At 39.6% G+C, this 20,443-nt stretch overlaps 1 protein-coding gene and 1 long non-coding RNA gene across 4 annotated transcripts in view; one reads left to right on the top strand and one right to left on the bottom strand.

The window, feature by feature from the left end:
* The window catches only part of CRB1 (crumbs cell polarity complex component 1), a 94,561-nt gene that overhangs the window by 48,153 nt on the left and 25,965 nt on the right, over nucleotides 1-20,443 (top strand). For both annotated transcript variants that reach the window (XM_068199582.1, XM_068199583.1), the window contains 4 exons: nucleotides 11,505-12,452; nucleotides 15,934-16,484; nucleotides 16,876-17,041; nucleotides 18,340-19,246. In XM_068199582.1, the coding sequence (XP_068055683.1) occupies nucleotides 11,505-12,452; nucleotides 15,934-16,484; nucleotides 16,876-17,041; nucleotides 18,340-19,246 (2,572 nt within the window). The remainder of the gene's footprint in view (nucleotides 1-11,504; nucleotides 12,453-15,933; nucleotides 16,485-16,875; nucleotides 17,042-18,339; nucleotides 19,247-20,443) is intronic.
* LOC137479242 (uncharacterized) lies at nucleotides 6,535-19,023 on the bottom strand. 2 transcript variants are annotated; one of them, XR_011002077.1, is made up of 7 exons: nucleotides 18,902-19,023; nucleotides 17,679-17,891; nucleotides 15,260-15,466; nucleotides 14,450-14,558; nucleotides 11,513-11,606; nucleotides 7,398-7,476; nucleotides 6,551-6,809 (listed from the first exon to the last, which is right to left on the bottom strand). It is a non-coding gene; the product is annotated as an uncharacterized lncRNA (long non-coding RNA). The 2 variants fall into 2 exon arrangements; XR_011002076.1 differs by having other exon boundaries at nucleotides 6,535-6,809; nucleotides 14,450-15,466.

The raw sequence follows: 20,443 nt of genomic DNA on the forward strand, positions 1-20,443 counted from the left end.
TCCTGACAGATTATCCAATTCCTCAACTCCTTCAGGGCCCTTGGCCAGACCTGCTCCAGTATCACTGCTCCTTTTTTGTACCTGGGGAGAGCAGAGCTGGGCTTGGCAGGGTCTCCCTGGTGCTGAGCAGAGGTGAAGAGTCACCTCCCTTGACCTGGTGGCAGCACAATTCCCAACACAGACCAGGAATGTGTTGGTCCTCTCTGCTGCCAGGCCCACATCTGCCTCATGCCCAGCTTGCTCAGAGCATGGCAGAGCTGCTTTCCAGCCAGCTGGCCCCAGCTTCTTCTGCTGGATGGGCTTTTTGTCCCCAGGTGCAGGACAATGCTTCCTGAAGATTACCTATCTCCCCAGCAGCATAAAGAACTCTTTCTAATTTTGTATACCCATTTTGTATGTGTACATACATACATACATACATACATATATATATATACACACACACACACACACACACACATATATATATATATATATATATATATATACACATATATACACACATACAGTTCAGTTCCCATTTTAATTGTTAATAAATAAAAAGATTGCTTTAATGCTTTTGTTGGATTGGACTCGGGAGTTTTGCAGTTTGCTGGCAGTTAATTAGCACTGATGAGTCCCAGGTCTAAGGTCTTCTCAAGGACATAAAGAATATGTTGGGATTTTGAGTAATAAAAACAAGCTGATAAAGTGAGCACTGAAACTAATTTTATGTGATATACTACATAAAAGCTCTTACATTAATTGTTCCCTGTAGCATCTAGCTCTTAATTATACAGTGTTTGCTAATAAGAGGAACAGGTGATAAAGCCCAGTATTTTTATGTCTGTTCATTGGCACTGTTTGAAATAAACTCAGAGGTGACTCTATTAAGGCACAGCCTGCTTCTGTTTAGGTGCCTGGACTGATTTTTTCAGGTACAAGGGAAATTTCAAAGAAGTTAAGCTAGCCTTTTACTGATGACCTGGATGCTGATCCCTTTAAAAGTATTTTAATTAACTTAGAAAAGGACTTCTGTTGATTGTGTAAGGAGAACCAGATTAAGGATAACACTTTCCTTCCCTGGCTGACAATGAACTTTGCACTTTCAATAAACAGTCTTGGAGAGAAGAAAAAAACCCCTGGTATAGACAGCTAATTTATGCTGATAATTAACTGCTAGAAGTAGATTTGGTGCATCTGATTCAGATTGCTCTCCCACTGCTGTAATTCTTCGAGTCTGACTGTGCTAACAACATGACACTAATACAGAGAATTAGAATAATCAATACAATTATGGCTGTAGTCTCTGTCCTATGGGCACTATTTTTTTTTAACAAAGAGGGTTCAGAATCTGTTATTAAACCTGTTTTTGAGGGAGAACATCATGGTAAATCACTGCCTGTAGTACCAAATAAAGAAAACTATTTAAATGCTGTACTATGAAAAAGTCTGCACAGCTACAGAAGTGAACTGTAAAATATAAAGACATAAAAAAACTAGATTTAATCTAGCTAAATCTCATACCTCTAATATGCTCCAGGAAATCCCCCAGCAGGCAGCCAGGATTCCATGGAAAGCACACACAGTCCTAGCTGAGGTCCGTGCTGTCCCGCTGCCATCGGGATTGAAATGTGACCAGGCAAAAATGAAGCTAGCTTGGGTCTCAGTCTTCCCAGCCTCGAGTGGAGTTAAGCATATGAAACCTTGGATGAACAAAGCCACCATTTAGATGAGTTTTCACACTAACACTGCAGGGAACGAGGGGAATGGACACTGCTGCTGAAGTGAAAAGAGGTACAATCCTCTGCCCTTCCCACTGACATGGAGTGGGACTGAAAGATCACAGCCCAAAATCTCAGGTCTTCTGCATCTACATCTGCTCTAGAGCAGGTCACAGCTTACCCAGGAAAGAAAACACACATAAAAATAATAAACAGTGGATAATTCAACATAAAAAGCTTGTAATTTTTTTTCTGAATTTAAAGTGATAATAAATAATGCAAATATATATACTCTAGGAATAGAGTGATTATACACAGCATAGCCATGCTCTTTATACAGTTATGCTGTGCACAGCTCAAAATACACACAGCATAAACATGTTATTTGCACTCACCCATGCATATTTTACATTTTTTCTATTCTCACATCTCCATTATCAATTAAACTCTATAGGCCCTATTAAAATTATGATTTTCTGGCCTCTGGCTGTTTCAGTTTGTTTCAATAAGGACTGACAATGAAGTTATGTAAACACAGTCACTTTTGCATGTTGTGGAGATTCACATTAGTTATTACAAAATGAGAAAATCCTGCAAATAACTGAAATTTTCCAGAGTGCCATTTCCAGGGCAGAAGCCGTTTCACACTAGACAGCACAGTGGCTGTGCTTGCCTAACTCAGTTGGAACAAATAGGAAACAGCCAGCAAGAGACAAGGGAGAAAATCCCTTTTAGGGGAGACAAGACACTCTGTACATTTCTCAATGGGTGAGTTCATCAACAGCCAGTACTCTTTTAAAGCCCTAAAGTATTTGTAGGACAGAAAATTAATTTGTTTCCTAATTCCAAAGTGAATCATATGCTCCAAACAGATTTTCAAGTCAATGAAACATGACCTTGTATGATCTAATTAAATAACTCAAAGGTATTGGTTGTTTTAAGATCCCTCTGGAGATACTTCAGTTCAAATGCACACGCATCATCTCAATGTACAAGCTCATAAATCTACAGAAAATGCAAATCAGATCATTAATGCTTTGAATTTGACAGTCTTGCCACTGTTTTCTAAAGGGTAATACATGAAACATTCCTGGATTACACATACTCTTTTTTCCAACTTACAGAGCACACCAGAAAAACCCCATACTGGAAAGCAGAACACCAAACATCTTTCTTTGGCTTCTAAATATCTGGTCCAGAATCAGGTATAAAATAACAAATTCTATGAAACTGCTATTATAATTTCTTCTCTGGATGTCCTGACCCTTTGAGTGGAGCACTGGACCAGATGATGACCTTTGAAGGTCCCTTTCAATGTAAATTTTTCTATGAGTCTGTCCTAATTCTCTCTGTGTTTTGTGAATTGACTTCTCTGCTCCAGTGCACATGGCTATTTGATTAAAAAAAAAATAATCTACAGCTGGCTTTTTTCTAAATTTTATATCTCTGGTATTGCTCCCATGATCTCCTTTTCCCACTCTCAGTTTTAGCCCAGATCTCTGTGTAGACCTTATCTGTGATCTGCACCCTATCTTAGCATCCCTCACACATCCTATATAGATAGATGGACATACACATATACTCTGTTCTCTTACTACCCTCAAATGCCCACGTGTCTAACAAGAATTCTGTCTCAAATGCCAACACAAGTATCTTCGGGGGTACCATTGATTCCCATATTTTAATTTCCTTTTCCCCAGTCATATTTTTCACTACTTTTTCACCTCTTTAGTCTCCAAAATCTTACCTACTCTTTTTTCCATCATCTTTCTCTACTCTAACTTGTCACACCCTGTAGTTGTGCTCTCCCTCCTCTCTTCTCCCCTTCCTATCTCGTACCATCAGCATGGCCATAGCTACAACACCTTTGTGCAGCCAGAAAACCCACTCCAGAAGGATGCTGCCTGGGAAAACTGGGCTGCCACCATTTTATTTTCTTCCTTGCCTCCATCAGTCAAAATGAGTGCCATGCAGGGACATATTTCTTCAACGCGTTTTTCTTTACTCCAGATTCAGACCCTAATCCCACAATTGGATCCACATGGCTGGCTGTGCAAATTGAAGTGGGGGCTGGAGGTGTAGGCTGCAGGCAGCAGCGTGGCTGTGCTGCCCTTGCAGGACACGGGGCTGGCCCTTGCCAGGCAGTGTCCCCTGACCCCCGGCCATGCTGCGCGCGTGGCCGCGCTCGGGGCCCTCCGGCTGCCCCGTCCACCCGGGGGCTGCAGCCAAGCCCAGCCTGGACGGCTGGTTCCAATACTTCTAAAATAAAATAAACACACCAGATCTCACTAAACAACTAATCACCTATGGCATGTACATGATTTGCTTCTCTGTTTTTCTTTTTTTCCTTTTCAAATGAAAACTATTTTAGGTGTGACAAAACATGTGAAACAAGTGGAAAAACATTTCCAAGTACTTTTGCTCTCAGAAACCTTTACTGATTGAAGAGATTAAGGGATTGGGGGGTTTTACTACTTTAAAAAAAAGCCATTTTTACTGAAAATTCAAACTAGTCTATGAAGCTTTGGGCCAGCAACATTTAAAAAGATTGAATTACAGCATGCCATTCTGAATGTAGCACATTATGAATTCCATATCCCTCAGCTAGAGTGACATATTTAATGATTAAGCCAAGCCACTCAACTCTACTTCTATTTTAATTTTTTTTCCTAGCCAGTATTAACTTTAAACATACATTTCAAATGGCAAGAGGAAAAATAGCAGAATAGTGAATTTGTCTGCAATAAAGGAATAACTAGCAAGGTCTTACAACTTTAAGAAATTAGAGTTCTGTGTGAAAGGTATCATGTGCAAATTAGCCCAATGTTAACAAATGCTTATTATCCTACTATTTTAAAGAATCCTATTTTCCATGTGCTCCAGCTCTACTCTGTTCTGTCCTTCATTTTACACAAGCTTTTCTTGCCAGGAGAGCAAAAGAAACTGCCATGCAATATCAGAGTACTGGTCACATTAAGTTCAGTATCAAATGTAAGCCAGTTCTTTACTGAAGAAAAATAGGTGAAAAAAAAAAAAAAAACATTTAAATACCCTTCTCTTTCTCTACACTGATGTACATAAGAGTAAAACTTCCTTCCTGACCTGCATGGTGACTGATTTATACCCACAAGCATGGGGTTTAATTACAATGACACAGAGATGGTCAATTTATTTCCTTGTGCTTACTCGCTCATGAACGTGCACTTCCTCCTTGCAGCGAAAAGTAATTATCTCTTTGCAATTATCTGCACAGATGTGGCAAAGTTAGAATTTTCATGATTGTCTGCTAAAACCTGGGGCCCTGAAGAATATGTGCTCTGCCAGATCTTTCTGTTGGCCTCAGGATTAATGAGTCCCATGAAGGGAGACTTGTTTGCACCTGGGGTGGGATTTTATAACAGACATTTCCAAAACTCTAAAATACATGTAGAGAAAGTGCTATTGCAAACTCTTTGTCTTCCATAAAGTATATTCTAAGGGGGATGCTAAATTCTGAGTTTCTCCAAGCTTTACTCCTGCTTGCATTTGATACCTGTATGTGTAGAGATACCTGTACATGCAGGTATAGTTTGACACACCAACAGCTCAATTGCTGGGAATTATTTCATTCTAGGGAGGCACAAAGCCATGGGAAAATAGATGTGCAAGGGACAGGCATGCAGGTATCATTTGAACTGTCTGTGGGTCTAAGGTATCTGCTGGCTTGTGTCTCGCTGCATTTTTGTCTCTAACCAATATTTAAGGATCCACAATAGAGTTTATGGCTTCCAGTGGACATCATATGCAAAGGCTTTGTAATCTTATTATCATAGAAATATTTTCTTAGAGTGTAACCTGGATGTTTCTTGTGCAGGCCAACCTGTGACTTTTTCATCTGTTTACTGTGGTCTCATAGCACAGAGTGCTCTCTTTTCTATACTGAAAAACTCTTACCATGTCCCATTTCCTCTGCTTGTCTTTTGATTGAACACCCCTTCTTTTTAAACCTTTTCACGTAAGCCATTTTTTCTTGACCTGTGGTCATTCTTATTGCTTTCCTTGAATTCTTCTTAATTGATCCAAATCTTCCTTGCAGTGCAGTGCAGAAGTAAAAGTGGACTCAGTGAAACTGAAGCATTGTAGACTGAAACTATTGTTCCACCTGATTGCTAATTATTCTGGCCTGAGACTACAGAAACTGAGTGAGCTCTTCCAGAATTGAATACGATCTTTTTCAGACCATTTCTCCAATTTCTGATATTCGCCTATAAAGGTCATTTTATCTGTAAAAAATCAAAAGTTTCACTTAACCCTGTTTCATCAGACAACTTACTAGGCAAGCTTTCTGAGCCAGCATCCACATCTTTCATGAAAACACTAACCAGAGCAAAGCCAGGACAATCCCAAACCATAACCAAATCCCAGTTTAACAGGGAACCTCTGATAATTACTTTCTGGGCAGGATTACATAAGTTTTATACCTGCTTTATGGAGGTTTCACGTGGAATTTTCTCTTTTGTTTGTATATGAAAATGTTATTAAACACAATATCTGACTGTAACTAGAGTCTCTGCTCCTGGCAAGTTTGTTCAAACTCCCACTAGTGGTTCTGGCATGGCTTCGGGCCGTTTGCTGGATACCCTGCTCCAAAGTTCCCCTGTCTCAGTGTGCCACCGAGCTGTAAGAGCAGATGTCTGTCCCTACCTGTTGTCCCTTCTGTGTCTGCTCATAACCTTCCCTCACAGTCCTATTGTCACAGTCACACTGCAAAAGGAATGATAGCTGTTGAGAACCCCCAACTTCTTCTTGCAATATTCAAAGTAAAGTGCACATTAAATATCAAACTGCAGCATGAGATGTCTCATAAGCACTGCTAATCAGGTGCATTCACACTAACTTATCAAAATGAACTTTTTTTTGTTTTTAAGTTGCCTTACTCACCTTTCCAAGAGCCTGGGTGAAATTTTTACCCTTTAGTATTTAAATGTATTATAGGAAAACTCAATTGATGCCTGTGTCAGAGGCTGGAAAAAGCGGCAGCTTTCTGAGCATCTCCATAAAAGCAATTGTGAACTGTAAATTAAATGAATCCAAATTTGTGTTCTGTGTGTGACTCTTTTGGTGAACCTAAACCCAAATGTGACACAAGTTCAGGAATTTCCTAATTAGTGAATAAATTAGTTGGAAGAAGAAAGTGATAAACATAAGTGACAAAAATAATGTCTGTTGCTAAAATGATCACATGAATAAGTAGTTAAATCTTCTGAACTCGATTTTCCCCTCATTAAATTTGGTCTAAATCAAAATGTGCTGCTCAGAAGCTGAAGAAAAAAATGTTTTAGTGAATAATTTTTTACATGTCTTTAGCACACTCCAAAATCTAGAGGACACAGAGAGAGCAAATGGAACAAAAATACTTTATAAATAAAGAAACAGGATCAAATTTTAGATCCTTTCTATCTGCTTATTGAGATGTACAGTTTCTCTGAATGACAGTGACCATGACAGAGTTGATCTGGATTAACAAACCTCTTGAAAGGAAAAAAAGTCTTAAAAAACAATACCAAAAAAAAAGTGACCAATCAGTTTTGAATGGATCCTAATAATATGCAATTCCGTGAAACACAAACGACGTTCAGTGTGAGCACGAACTTGGAGAAAAAAGAATTTAAATAGGATACATATCTATTGTGTAAGCAGTTTAATGGGTCTTACTTTAAGCCTTGTTGATCTGGCTTGGGCAAAATACACCATCAGACTACATCAGCAGCTACAGAAGTGGAGCAAGCTAATCCTGGAAAGGAAGCCTTTATAGTAAGAACTGTTGTGAATTTTACAGAAATTGACTCTGTCAACCACTAAAGTGCTAATTAATCTTTTTCCTTCGGAAATTTTCCTGCGGAAAAAGATGGTTGCAACTAGGATACAAGTTTACATCATTTTAATGACAATGTTTACAGGTAAATATTTTCTTTTTGTGAATTTGAATGTTCACTTAGACTTTACTGAATGTGTAGAACCTATCCAGATTGCTTGCTTGTAGTTTCTTGATATTTATTTAGTGTCAGGGGACTGGAAAGGCAAAAGGCTGTAAACAGATTTCTAACCAAAGGTGTGTATCAAAAGCGTAATTTGGATAATACTTTTATAATTGTTTAATCCAAAGGAAAATCAGTGACATTCAGTAGAATTGTGCTTGAATAATTGCTTTTATCATCCTGCTTCTACAGGAAATCTTTGCTGCTAAATTTGAAAGAGAGAATTTAATTAAGAGGTTAACAATTAGAAAATAGCTACCATATAGTAATAATGTGTAAGTGAAAAAAGAAGACAGATGAGTGATGCTATCAAACTGAATCAAAGGAACTGTTTCATCCTTGTTTTGAAAAAAAAAAAAAACTTCACAGGTGGGAAAAGTAATCATCTTAAAAAATATTCACATTATTTGAAATTTTATGTCAGAGTGTAATATATTTAGAAGAGGATATGCTGTATGATTCTACTTTACTTTTTCCCTTAAAAACATGAATATGCTTAGCTGAGGTAATGCATGTAACCACTGGAAAAAATGGTTGCCTTTGCACTTGTTTTGGTATGTCTTACATCTTTTGAGAATACTTTTTTTACATGCTAATGTCTCCAACCTGAGCTATTTGAACTGCTTATACAGTTCTATAAATATTGACTAATCCTTTTATCTAGAGTGCTTTTATCTTGACTGACAGTGGTCTTTGCTTGCATACCAGTCGGCAGATAACAAGCAGTATCAACACCATTTGCAAGAACAGCTGATTTATTTATTCTTGATATGAAAAAAGTGACTTAATATTTGTCTTTTGGTGTGACCTATATTTGTGTTTGTGCTAATCTTATTATGAAATAGTAGGCGTATATATTTAAGTGCATACACGTGTGTATCTATATGCACAACCTGATAAAATAATTGCTTTGCATTGTATTTTTAATATCATTACTTTAAAAATAAGCATTGTGTTGAGACACTGAAATGACTATTAAATCTATGTATTTAGTCACTTACTATGTGATAACTGATACTATTCATTTTCTATAGACAGAGAACACAATATAATAATAATAAGTGTAGCTCCTCATAAATCTAATTTTATTTCTTTGTTGGACATTGATGATTTCTTTTATTAAATGTCTTATCTAATTTTAAAGATAGGAATATATATGATTTAAAAAAAAAATCAGCATTCTCATTCAATAATTTTGTTAATTTTATGTCTTATCTGATGAAGTAGAGAGCAACATAGACACTAAAGATTATTGTAAAGGTAAACGCATCTGTGTCAGCCTTTCCACAGGCAAGTCACTATTGCAAAGTGTGACTCTGAGCACAAGTTACAAGGCAAAGGTGCTGTGGATAATAAAGTAACACACAGAGAATCACCACACGTTACTGAAAATGCAACAACTAAGCATCTAGCCATTCACAGTGCTGTTTTTTTATGAAAGGTTTCACAGGGGCTCCCAGTCTCTAAATCCTGAAGCACAGTCTGTCCACTCTGAAGCCCTATGACAAGGCTGAGCACAACCTGATCCAGCTGCTTGTGGGCTGGACTAATTTTTATCTTTGACACAGAAACCCCAAAGAGACCTTCGTTTCTCCAGTCATCATATTAAAACAGAGTTGTATAAATGACCCAAGGGCACATTGTTCTCGATGTCAGAGCAGGGAGGGGAGCACTATCAGGCAGGAGATGTACTACAACATTGACCAAAACAGGAAACAGCTCACAGTAATTTCACTTTTCATATAGAGGAATAGCAAAAGCAGGACAAGTTGCTAACAGTGAAATTGCCACAAACTGGAGGAAGCAGACGTGGCTCTGGCCCCCAGTCAGGAACGGTTTGGGAACTGCACTTCACTTGGAGAAAGTCAGCCCCAATGAGTCGCATTTCTGCCAGATGCCACTGCACATTAAGGTATACACAGACACCTCTCATTGGAATAAAGATGAGCCTGGCTGGAAAACAGAGAGAGACTGCTGCAGCAAAACCCCACTGCCAGGCCAGGGAGATGGCACTAGCTGTGCTCCAACCTGAAGCTTCAAGGGGAAAGTCAGTGTATTCTTTAATTGAGGACTGATGAGTGACTTGGACTGCTGCAGAGAGAGCCTTTTGTGTACCTGCTATGACCACTTCACTCTGGCTAATCTTTTAAACAAATCTCTCTCAGTTCTCAGTTCCCTTCTGGCTCTCCTGTACTTACCACTCTCTCAGATGGGTCCAGTTACAACTGTGACTGAATAATGTGGACAGGCAAGGAATTAGCCTGAGCAACTACACTTATCTACTGCTATTTGAAGCATTTCATCGGCTGAATGCTGCTCTGCAATTTTCCATAAGGAATGGCTGTGTTTTGTTATAGAAATATAGCCTGATGTGAATTTTTACATAAAGCTAGGTGTGGTACCTGGCACACCCAGCTGCCACTCCCTGAGCCTCAGCACATCTCATTACCTGATTTACAGGCAGCAGTTTTGCTGTGGGGATGGATGAAAACTTATCTATTGAATTTGTGCTGGTCATTACCTGATTTACAGGCAGCAGTTTTGCTGTGGGGATGGATGAAAACTTATCTATTGAATTTGTGCTGGTGATACTAGTTTGAAAACTATCTGCAAAGTGTTTCTCATTTTTTTTCTTAGATAACTATGAAGGGAAGTGGAAATTTTAAGAGCTGCACTTAGCTTGAGTTATCAAAAGAAGTATTTGGATATTTTGACTGCTTCCAGGGGAGATGAGAAACAGATTTTCCCTGATCCACTGCATGCTTATCAGTCACTTGATTGCTCAAGGGAGAGGTTACTGTAATTACTGCTTTATAGATGAACAACAGTGCAGAGGGGTAAATAGATTAGTTTTACAAGAGGAACAGATTTGATTTTGTTTGTGCAGTGTGATCCAGCAGACCCACTTAGGCCACATCTATCCAATTACAATGGAGTTGAGATGAGGAGTTCTCCTTTTACCAGATATATCAGAAGCCAAGCATTATATGGAAGAAGAGGAAACGCAAGACTGTGTTGACAATCTCCTGCAGAAGCACTCTTATTACCAATCAACCTCTGATATGTTTGAGAGAATATTCCTTTCATCTTATCTTGCTTTATGTTTTGTAAGAGGAGAGGTAAAAAAGTTCCCCTGTAGTACACACTTTTTGCAGTACATACATTTTGCAGGCATGTTCACCCACTTGTCAGCCTGACCCACCATGTCAATATCACTTGTAAGTCCTGTGACTGTCACTTCAAGAATGTTGCTCCAAGATGTTTCAAATGGGACCAGGAATAATTGTATATAGTTCTGACACTGTTTGAATGAATATGTAAAAGGAGGAAAGACCAGCAGATCATCCTCCAGCTGATCCCCATACTGTATAATAAATAGGAATTAAGCAACAGCTCTTGGGGTTTTTGTATGTGATAATTCAGTTCCTTACAAAGCATTCTAAATTTCTACCACAGGATATGTGGGAAACAATTTCTTGATCCCATCTGATGACGTTTATCTTAATTTCATCACATTATCCATATCAAAACTGTGCATTTGTTTGGTTCTTTTCTCCAAAATGTGGTTATCAGTTAGGTGTTTACATAATACTTTGCCCAAGAAAACCATGATAATTGAATGGCCTTTTTATATTTAAAGTATATTTTTTTTACTTGTCCATCATCTATTTATCAAGGCATTCCCCTCTAATAAAAGATAATTTAATAAAACACATTATTAAAAGTGTTATTTTGGGCTCCAGTTATTCAAGCCAGAATGCCTAATTCTTTGTTTATTCTTCAGGTACTCACTGTGATGAAGATGTCAACGAATGTTACACAAACCCTTGCCAAAATGGTGGAATCTGTGAGAATTTTCCTGGAAATTACACTTGCCATTGCCCACCTGCGGAAAAAGAAGGGATTTTTTATGGTGGCTGGAACTGTACAGAAGTTCTGCATGGCTGTACTGATCATCAATGCCAAAATAATGGAATATGTATCCCACATTTAAAGAATGGCCAACATGGATTCAGCTGCATATGTCCACCTGGGTATACTGGAATACACTGTGAAACCATAACCACATTTTCTTTTCAAGGAAACAGTTTCCTTTTGTTGAAGAATCCCCAGACCCATAAAAAGGATTTTTTCTATAATATAAACCTGAGGTTTCAAACTGTACAACCCACAACTTTTCTGTTTCACCGAGGGGAGAAAAACACCTTTGCAAAGTTGGAATTACTGAATGGCTACTTACACTTATCCGTGCAAGTCAATAATCAGCCACAGGCTCTTTTGCATATCCCACATAATGTCAGTGATGGAGAATGGCATTCAGTGGAGGTAACCTTGGCAAGAGCTGTTATTCTTAATTTGCTTGACAGCTCTTGTGTAGAATCCTGTCTCAATAAAACGTCTGCTAAAATAGATAATGAGCCGGTGATGTTTGCATTTCAGAGCACATTTTTGGGCGGCTTACCAGTGGGGAACAGCAACTCTCTACAGAACACCTTTAATACACATTCTGCACCTTCATTTGTAGGCTGTCTTCAGGATATTGAGATAGACTTGAATGTTATTACTCCAGAGAATGTATCATCTGGGTCATCTTTAAATGTCAGGACAGGATGTGCTAAAAAGGACTGGTGTGACCCCCACCCGTGCCAGAACAGGGGACGCTGCATCAACCTGTGGCTGAGCTACCATTGCGACTGCTACCGGCCCTACGCAGGGCCAGACTGTGCAGCAGGTAAGGGAGCACTGCTGTCTGTGTTTCATGTGCCTGCTGAAAACGTGGCCAGAGGCCAGTCCATTCACCTGGCAGTGGAACAGCGTGGCCCTTAGGATCTCTGGGGCTTAATGTCAAGTGGTAAGCCAGTACAAGAAGTTAGTAGTGGCACACCTTTGTTATTTTCTAGTTGCTTTCCAAAGAAGGCTGCTTTTCAGCCTGACAAAAAAAAAAAAAAAAAAGTCAGGCTAAACTGGTAGATTCCACTTTTCTTGTTTTAAAGTCTTCTCAGTGCTCTTGGCACTCCATAAACTCTGAAAAACTGTAGTTCTCTGGATGCTGAGTAAAATTTAGAAAGCAAGCAAGTCACCTGGAGTTTAAGACTTATTTTCAAAGCATTCTTTGAAAACCTTATCCTCGAGTTCTCTAGGCTTTTATAAAGAGATTCATTTAAGGCAATGAAAGGCAAGCAGAAGTACTGCAAGTTAAAAAAAGACAGATTCCAATTTAAAAGAAATGAATGAGATTATACTCTTAGCTTAATCTGATTAGCCCAAGGAGCAGGCAGGGCTTCAGCAGCTGGAAACAGGATCCATTCATCCCCTCAGCTGGTCCCAAAGTGGGGCTGGACAATCCCCATTGCAGGCTGCTGTTCCCAGAGAGCTGCATGGGGACCAGAAGGAAACATGGCCCTGTCTGGGTGAGCAGAAGAGCTCATCTCAGCAAGCAGCTCCCATGGCAGTGGGGAGCAGGAACACAAAAGCTGCAGATGCCTGTAGCACTTTTCCTGCTACGAATGATCTTTGCAGTGCAGGATGGGGCAAAGTGGAAGGACAACAGGAGGTCCCTGTCCAGCTCCCTGCTGCATCTGCTGGGTGATCTCCTAGAGCTGTAAATACAGCAACCCTCTGGAATGCTTTGGGGTGAGCTGTGTAATCCTTCCCCAGGCAAAGTTGTAGGGATTTCAAACAAGCAGTTTTGTTTAAGAAAATTGCACAGGACTAAGTCTTCACGCCGTGCCCTTGCCTCTGCCTCCCTCATCCACACACAGTCAGCAGAGCAATGTTTAGGGAGCAAGAAATACAGACATACATACACGTACACAAACATAAGTATATGTAGATATATTTGCCATGTGGACTGGAAAAAATTAAACACAAAAGCAGAGCCATGGTTAGATTGGAATGGACAGATCCTAAACTGGTGTAAACTGGCATGGCTGCAGTGCTGCCAGTGAAGCTACATTGATTCACATCAGCTGAACAACTGGCCTCAGGGGTTATTGAATGTGTTGCTACAGAAAGCTGGGCCTTCAAGTACACTTCACATGTTTGAATACAACTTCATTTTGCATGCTCTACCTAATACTTATCAATACCTTTCAATAGTTTTTCCTTTTGGTTTTATTGCAAAATGACAGTCTGAGAGGTAATTGTTACAGACTTCTTTGAAGTGTAGCTGTAATTTATCCAAAGATTTGGAAGGCAACTTTTGAATATAGGACAACATCTGGGAAATAAGTTTGCCTTCTTATATGAAGCAAAATTAAAACCATTCAGGGCCAGGAGCAGCTTATACTGGCATTAGAACTGTTGAGAATGATTAGAAAGCATGCTTTTTTTCATTCTGCTGACCACAATATTCCTTGCTAATCGTGGCACCGTGCCATTTGGTACAGAGGTTCTAGATAGATGTCACATGTAAAAGACTGTGGCAGGTTTCTAAAGAGGCAGAGTGGGGGAGGCTTGTGGTAAAGGATGACATAAGAAATGCTGATGTCTTTCTGAAGAAAAGTTGCTGCCAAGTATTTAATTGACAAGACGCAATATTTTCTCTACATACACAAAATAACAAACAGATGTTGACTCATTTTGATCAACATCCAGATGTTGTGACCCAAGAGGTTAATATTGACCAAGGTGATGCTAGTCATCTCATCAAACAGATCAGGCTTATGATATATGTGTATATTTATAAATAGAGAGAAATGTGACAAGGTAATTCTAAACATGAAATACCTGTCTGGAGATCAAGGCATCTTTCTAATACTGCAGTTGTGGAACCCTCAGTTCAGCAGAATTTTTCTTTTTACCCTCATGAAAAAAGTGTCTCAGTCTCCAGTATCACCTTAAGAGAAGATAAAACTTGTATGTAGGTATAACTCTTGTATGTAGAAATAATTATTTGTTGAAATTGGTGTTTTGAGGCATTAAGTCTGTTTAACAAGTAGATGTAGATATATAGGCATTTTTATTCATAGAAATAAACTATTTTAAATTAAATTAAGAAATTGTCTGTTTAGGAATAAGTATGGGATTTATTCCTGTTGCTAAATAATATGACCATACCCCATATCAGTGCAGTGGTTATTAAGGGTCTGTTGGGGCTTCATGGTCAGTCCCTTATTTTCATCATTTTTTTAATGCAGTCATAAAAAAAAGTAGTTTTGCAGGCAGGAAGTTGGCCTATGACATCCTGCTCCAGGAGTTTTACTGCACAACAGACGACTGAATCTTCAGATGTGTGAGCATTTAAAAAAAGCTCAGTTTATTTTTTCTAGGAATTTGATATATGAAAAATAGCTCCTGAAACTCTTCAGGCAGGAAGTCTATAATATTGAGGACAAGATCACAAAACTTAGAGTGTAAAAATAGAAACACTTAGTTGTTCTTTAAAGAGATGATTCATCAGAATAAAAGACAGTTTTGGCTACATATTTTGTATCCTTAAAAGACTGAAAATCATTACTGAAAATAAGGGGTAAACGACAGCCAGATGGTTTTGGTTTAATAATTTTAATTGATAAGCACAAAGAAAAGAAAACTTACTCGATCCTGGATCATGTTTCTCCCATGGCTCTATGGGCACTCAGGGACTGAGCAGGATTCATGGCTGCATACAAATCGATGTAGGTGAGCATATGTTGAGCCCCGGCCACAAAAAGTCTGTCAGGGAACTGGGGAGCCCATGCAGCACCACACAAGTGACCTATTCACACAAGAGGGCTTTGCCCAGCAGCTTTCTGTGATTGGAATCTGTGCAAAAAATATTACAAAATCCCAGAACTGCATTAACTTCCATGGTCATCAGAGGATCAAAGCAGGTAGGTTCTTTCTAAAATGATCTTTCTGAGGATCAGTGCAGGAAACTGTAGAAATCTGTCCTTGTTTAACTACTTGAAAACACAGCATTACACAGAGCATAATAGAGAGGAAAAATGTGCCCAATTATGTAACATCTGTTCTTGCACTGGGGCTTAATGCTACAGCCATGGAAGCCAACAGGAATTTTGAAACAGAAGCTGTTTACAGCTGGACCAAGTCTTTGTTCATCCATAAATACAAGCATATCTTACTACCATACATAAATATCACTAGAACTAGTGATTTAATCATTGCATTGGCTCCTTTGTCATTTAGCCCTAACTATTTTATTTTTCTCCCTTCTCTTCTTTTTTTTTTTTTTTTGTTTTTTTACCTTTTCCCATATCTCTAACCTCAAGAGTACATTCCAGGTCGGTTTGGATCCGAGGACTCCTCAGGCTATGCTGCTTTTCCTGTTGGTTCCACTCAGAATGAGAACTTCATCATATCAATGTTTGTCCGAACGCGCAAACCTTCTGGCTTGTTACTGGCTCTGAGAAATAGCACTTCCCTCTACATAAGAGTCTGTTTGGAAGGTGGGAAACTCACCATGCTAGCTCTAAATTCCATGAAGTTATTAGGGAAACACTCAGTGAACGATGGAAACTTTTACTTAATAACCTTAAAAATAGAACCAAATAAGATGGAGTTATTCCAGTCCTCTCACTACCTAGGCTTTATTTCTACTCCAGAACTAACCATCCAAAGTAAGGATATTCTTTACATTGGAGGCCTACCAGATAACAAAGAAACTGACAGAAATGGCAGGTATTTCAAAGGCTGTATCCAAGATGTAAGAGTGAATAACCAGCAACTGGAATTCTTCCCCATCACTGATCCACCAAATTCTCTTATCAACCGAACACTGATCAATGTCACCCAAGGCTGCACTGGTGACAACCTCTGCAAGGTAAGAATGACATTTTTCAGAATATTTTCACATGCTTATAATGGGGATTTTTTTTCAATGTTTTTAGTACATTCCCACACATTTGATTATAGTGACAGATTAGGAAAACATGCAAAAATGCTAGAAAGAGCAGGTTTTGTTAAGCTACACTACATATTATGAGAATCAGAAGCAAAATGCATTTGCATAGGGGAGAATGAAACTATTTTGAGATTGGAATACTGTTTTTCACTAATTATTGAACATGCTGTACTGTCACAATACTGGTCTTTATAATTTTCCATCTGAAATAGAAAGAAAACTTCTTTTTGCCCCACAGTCCCCTATGCCTAGAGCTGGGTGTCCAACAGCTTTGATTCATACTGAGGTTCTCTCTTCTCTTTCCCCATAGTCCAACCCTTGCCACAACGGTGGTGTGTGCTATTCAATCTGGGATGACTTCACTTGCACATGCCCCCCTAACACAGTGGGGAAGGCATGTGAGGAAGTTAAGTGGTGTGAGCTTGGGCCCTGTCCTCATGAAGCACAATGCCAGCTGGTGCACCAAGGATTTGAATGTAGGTACATTTCAGTTGTTCCAATCATCTTTGGAGATTGGCAGCAATAGACATTTTCAGCAGCATTTCCTCAAAACAAAGTATTAACTAGTTGTATTCTTAGCTACAGGATAAACTTCTTCTTTTTCAACACAGGATAACAAAATAAAAGCTTTCCTGGACAGTGAGTTCTCTGCCTTGTGTCTTCTGCTAAAAAAAAAAAAAAAAAAAACCCAAAAAAACTTCAGTGTTTTTGTGAGATATTTGAAAAAATAGGAATAATCTTGAAATACTCTGACTTTCCTTTTAGCATGATTTCCTCTGAGGAAACTTTTTCTATGAGAAAGGCACCACATTTGATGCACCAGGAAATGCAGTTACACCTCTGCTGCCTTGGCATCAGGATATGAAGTCAGTAAATTTATACTGGGACTCTGGGTTCTTTTCCTCAAGATATACTAAGCCCAGAGATATTTCAGAAACCCATCTTATCTCAGATCTTCCAAAGCCATTTTTTTTCTGAAGTACAGACAGAAGACATTTCTTCCTTTCCCTCCTCCCTGTCTAAAATCCTCAGGAACCTCAGAACATTTACATTTACAGCCCAGTGAGTAAGTGCATTTTAGTAGAAACCATGCTAATGAAAGGTGTCAAATACCTTTGTGAAGATGTCCATAAAGCTGCCACAAGGTTGCCCATCAATTTTCACTCACAGCAGTGCGAGCTGAGTTCTGCTGCCTCCCAGTCCCACCTGCACAGGGCTGTGGCAGTGCCTGCCTACCAGGAGAAGCTGGCTTTGAATGTGACGGGCGCAACTGCTCACAGGGATTTTGAAGGGGTTTTCCATCAACTGACTTCCAGTAAATTCATCCTTTTGCACTGGTGAGATGAAACTGGGATCAAATCAAATACTTCATTAAAAATCTTAAGATTCACCCAAGAAAAAAGGAATTGGGAAGAAATGTTCACCCCACCCATGGGGAATGACTAGGCTGCCTGTAATTAGGAAACAATCATAAAGTGACAAGTGTATGTCCTTTTTTGAAACAGAGAGATAACAGTAATGTAGAATTGTATGTTAGTGATAACCTGAGATGATGCAAAGCAGTACACTTTGGATGTGATTATAGCTGATGCTGGCACTGCCCTGTAATTTCCACAGCCATGAGGGGCAGACCAGAATAACTGAAACACTGGTGGAATTTGACTGTCTTCCAGCAAACCCAAAAGCAGTAATATGGCATGTGCACTGGAGAGACATCTTTCCACGTGTATTGGTATAAAACTGGCCTGGTTTCTCAATTGGTGTCTTTGCACAGGTCTTGCTAACGCAGTGTTCAGCGGCCGGAGCAGCGCGATATTTTACAGAAGCAACGGGAAAATCAGCAGAGACCTCACCAATATCATCTTTGGCTTTCGAACCAGGGACACTGATGTGATCCTGTTGTATGCAGAGAGGGAGCCTGAGTTTGTCATCATCAGTATCCACAACTCCAAACTCCTGTTTCAATTACAAAGTGGCAACAGCTTCTACAGGCTGACCCTCACGAGTTCAGTGCCTGTGAGCGATGGCAAATGGCACCGAGTGATGGTCTCTATGGTGGAGCCCCTGTCCCAGTCCTCCAGATGGCACATGGATATAGACAACAAGAGAGACACGGCAACCAGCACAGCTGCTGCAGGAAGCCTCAACTTTTTAAGAGAAGAGACGGATATCTATGTGGCTGACAAGGCTTTTGACAGTCTGGATGGCCTGCGAGGGTGCATGAGCACGATAGAAATCAGTGGCATTTATCTCTCGTACTTTGAAAATGCTGGCATCCCTACTAAAAAACCTCAAGAGGAGCAATTTCTCAAAATATCTGCAAACCCTGTTCTTACTGGCTGTTTGGAGGTAGATTTCTGCAGCTCTGACCCCTGTATGCATGGGGGGATATGTGAAGACTTTTACACTTCCTACCGCTGTGTATGTCCTGATGGATGGACTGGCACCTACTGTGAAGTCAACATTGATGAGTGCTCTTCAAACCCCTGCATCCATGGGAACTGCACAGATGGGATTGCCTCCTATGAGTGCAGCTGTGAGCCTGGTTACACCGGTGAGAATTGTGAGGAGGACATAGACGACTGCCATGGCCACCAGTGCGTGAATGGGGCCACTTGTGTTGATGGGATTGATGGATACTCCTGCCTGTGTGCTGCTAACTTCACAGGGAGGTTTTGCAGGTACTGTAAACAAGTCTGATCTGTATGATTTTGTCAAGTCTCTTCTGAAGGGCTTTTATATCACTGATGTCTTTGTTTTAAGCACAGATGTTTTGCATCTGTCTCTATATTAATCATGGCTGCAGAGTCGATGTATGAAGAGTACAGAAAGTTGTACAGATCAATTAGATGTGGACTGAGGCAGCGGAGAGCTGCCAGCTCAGGCAGAGACTGATGAAACAAGGACTGAAGGAACAAGGCACAGCTCTGCTGCCCTGTTCTGCTGTCAACACTGGTCATGTGAGCTCTCTGATGACAAGATTACAAATCTTCTAGGTCTTGAAAATATATGTGATACATCTTCTTTTCAGAAAAAAAAATCTTAAGGCTTTTAAATCTCTAAAACAATATTTTATTAGAGTAATAGGGCTCTAGAGCTATAAATACAGGAATTTGGAGTTGATAAGAGAAAATAACAATAGAAAATAAGTTGGTTTTATCCCCACCCACAGCATCCTTTCTGGGTTGGTCTTTTCTTCCCAGCTTACTCTCAGTCCTGGTGGCTGCAAATACCACACAACCCACTTTTGCCATTGCTTCTGACACTGCTCATATGCTGTTTCCTATTCCTCCCAGACTCTCCTCTAGAAAGGCTGCAGGCTTTTCCCTTTAATTGCCCTTCTCTGCACACCCATAAAATTCTGCCCTCTAAGCATGTCCAATTCCTCTCCAAGAAGGCAAAATCCTTCTCCTTCTTTCAGAGGACTCCAACAAATCCAATCTGCTGCATCCCAAAGGATGCAGACAGACAACCATCTTCATGCTACCCAACTACAGTCTTTTAGGATATAATTACTAAATTTTACAGGTGTTGTTGACTTTTTATGAGTAGTGAGAACATCCTCAGATTTGAAGATGCCTTATGGTGGCCCAATATTTTTTATCTTTTGAACTCTTATACTAAGCTGTCCAGGTATCACACAAAACTACATTAGTAATGTAAGTAGAGTGATTTCCATTTTTTTTAATGATAAATGAATCATTGCCAGTAAATATTTGGAAAAGAAAAACTAAATTCATCAAATTAAAAAAGTTAGGCAAAACATGTTCTGGGAGTCTTAAATCTGAGTTCCAGCTGTCATTTCTTTGGGCAATACCCTGCTCCCCTGCTTCAGCTGAGAGAGCACGAGGCATCCAGAAACAAGGACAGTGCAAATA

Source organism: Anomalospiza imberbis, chromosome 9 (genome assembly GCF_031753505.1).
Source record: "Anomalospiza imberbis isolate Cuckoo-Finch-1a 21T00152 chromosome 9, ASM3175350v1, whole genome shotgun sequence".
Classification (NCBI taxonomy): domain Eukaryota; kingdom Metazoa; phylum Chordata; class Aves; order Passeriformes; family Viduidae; genus Anomalospiza; species Anomalospiza imberbis.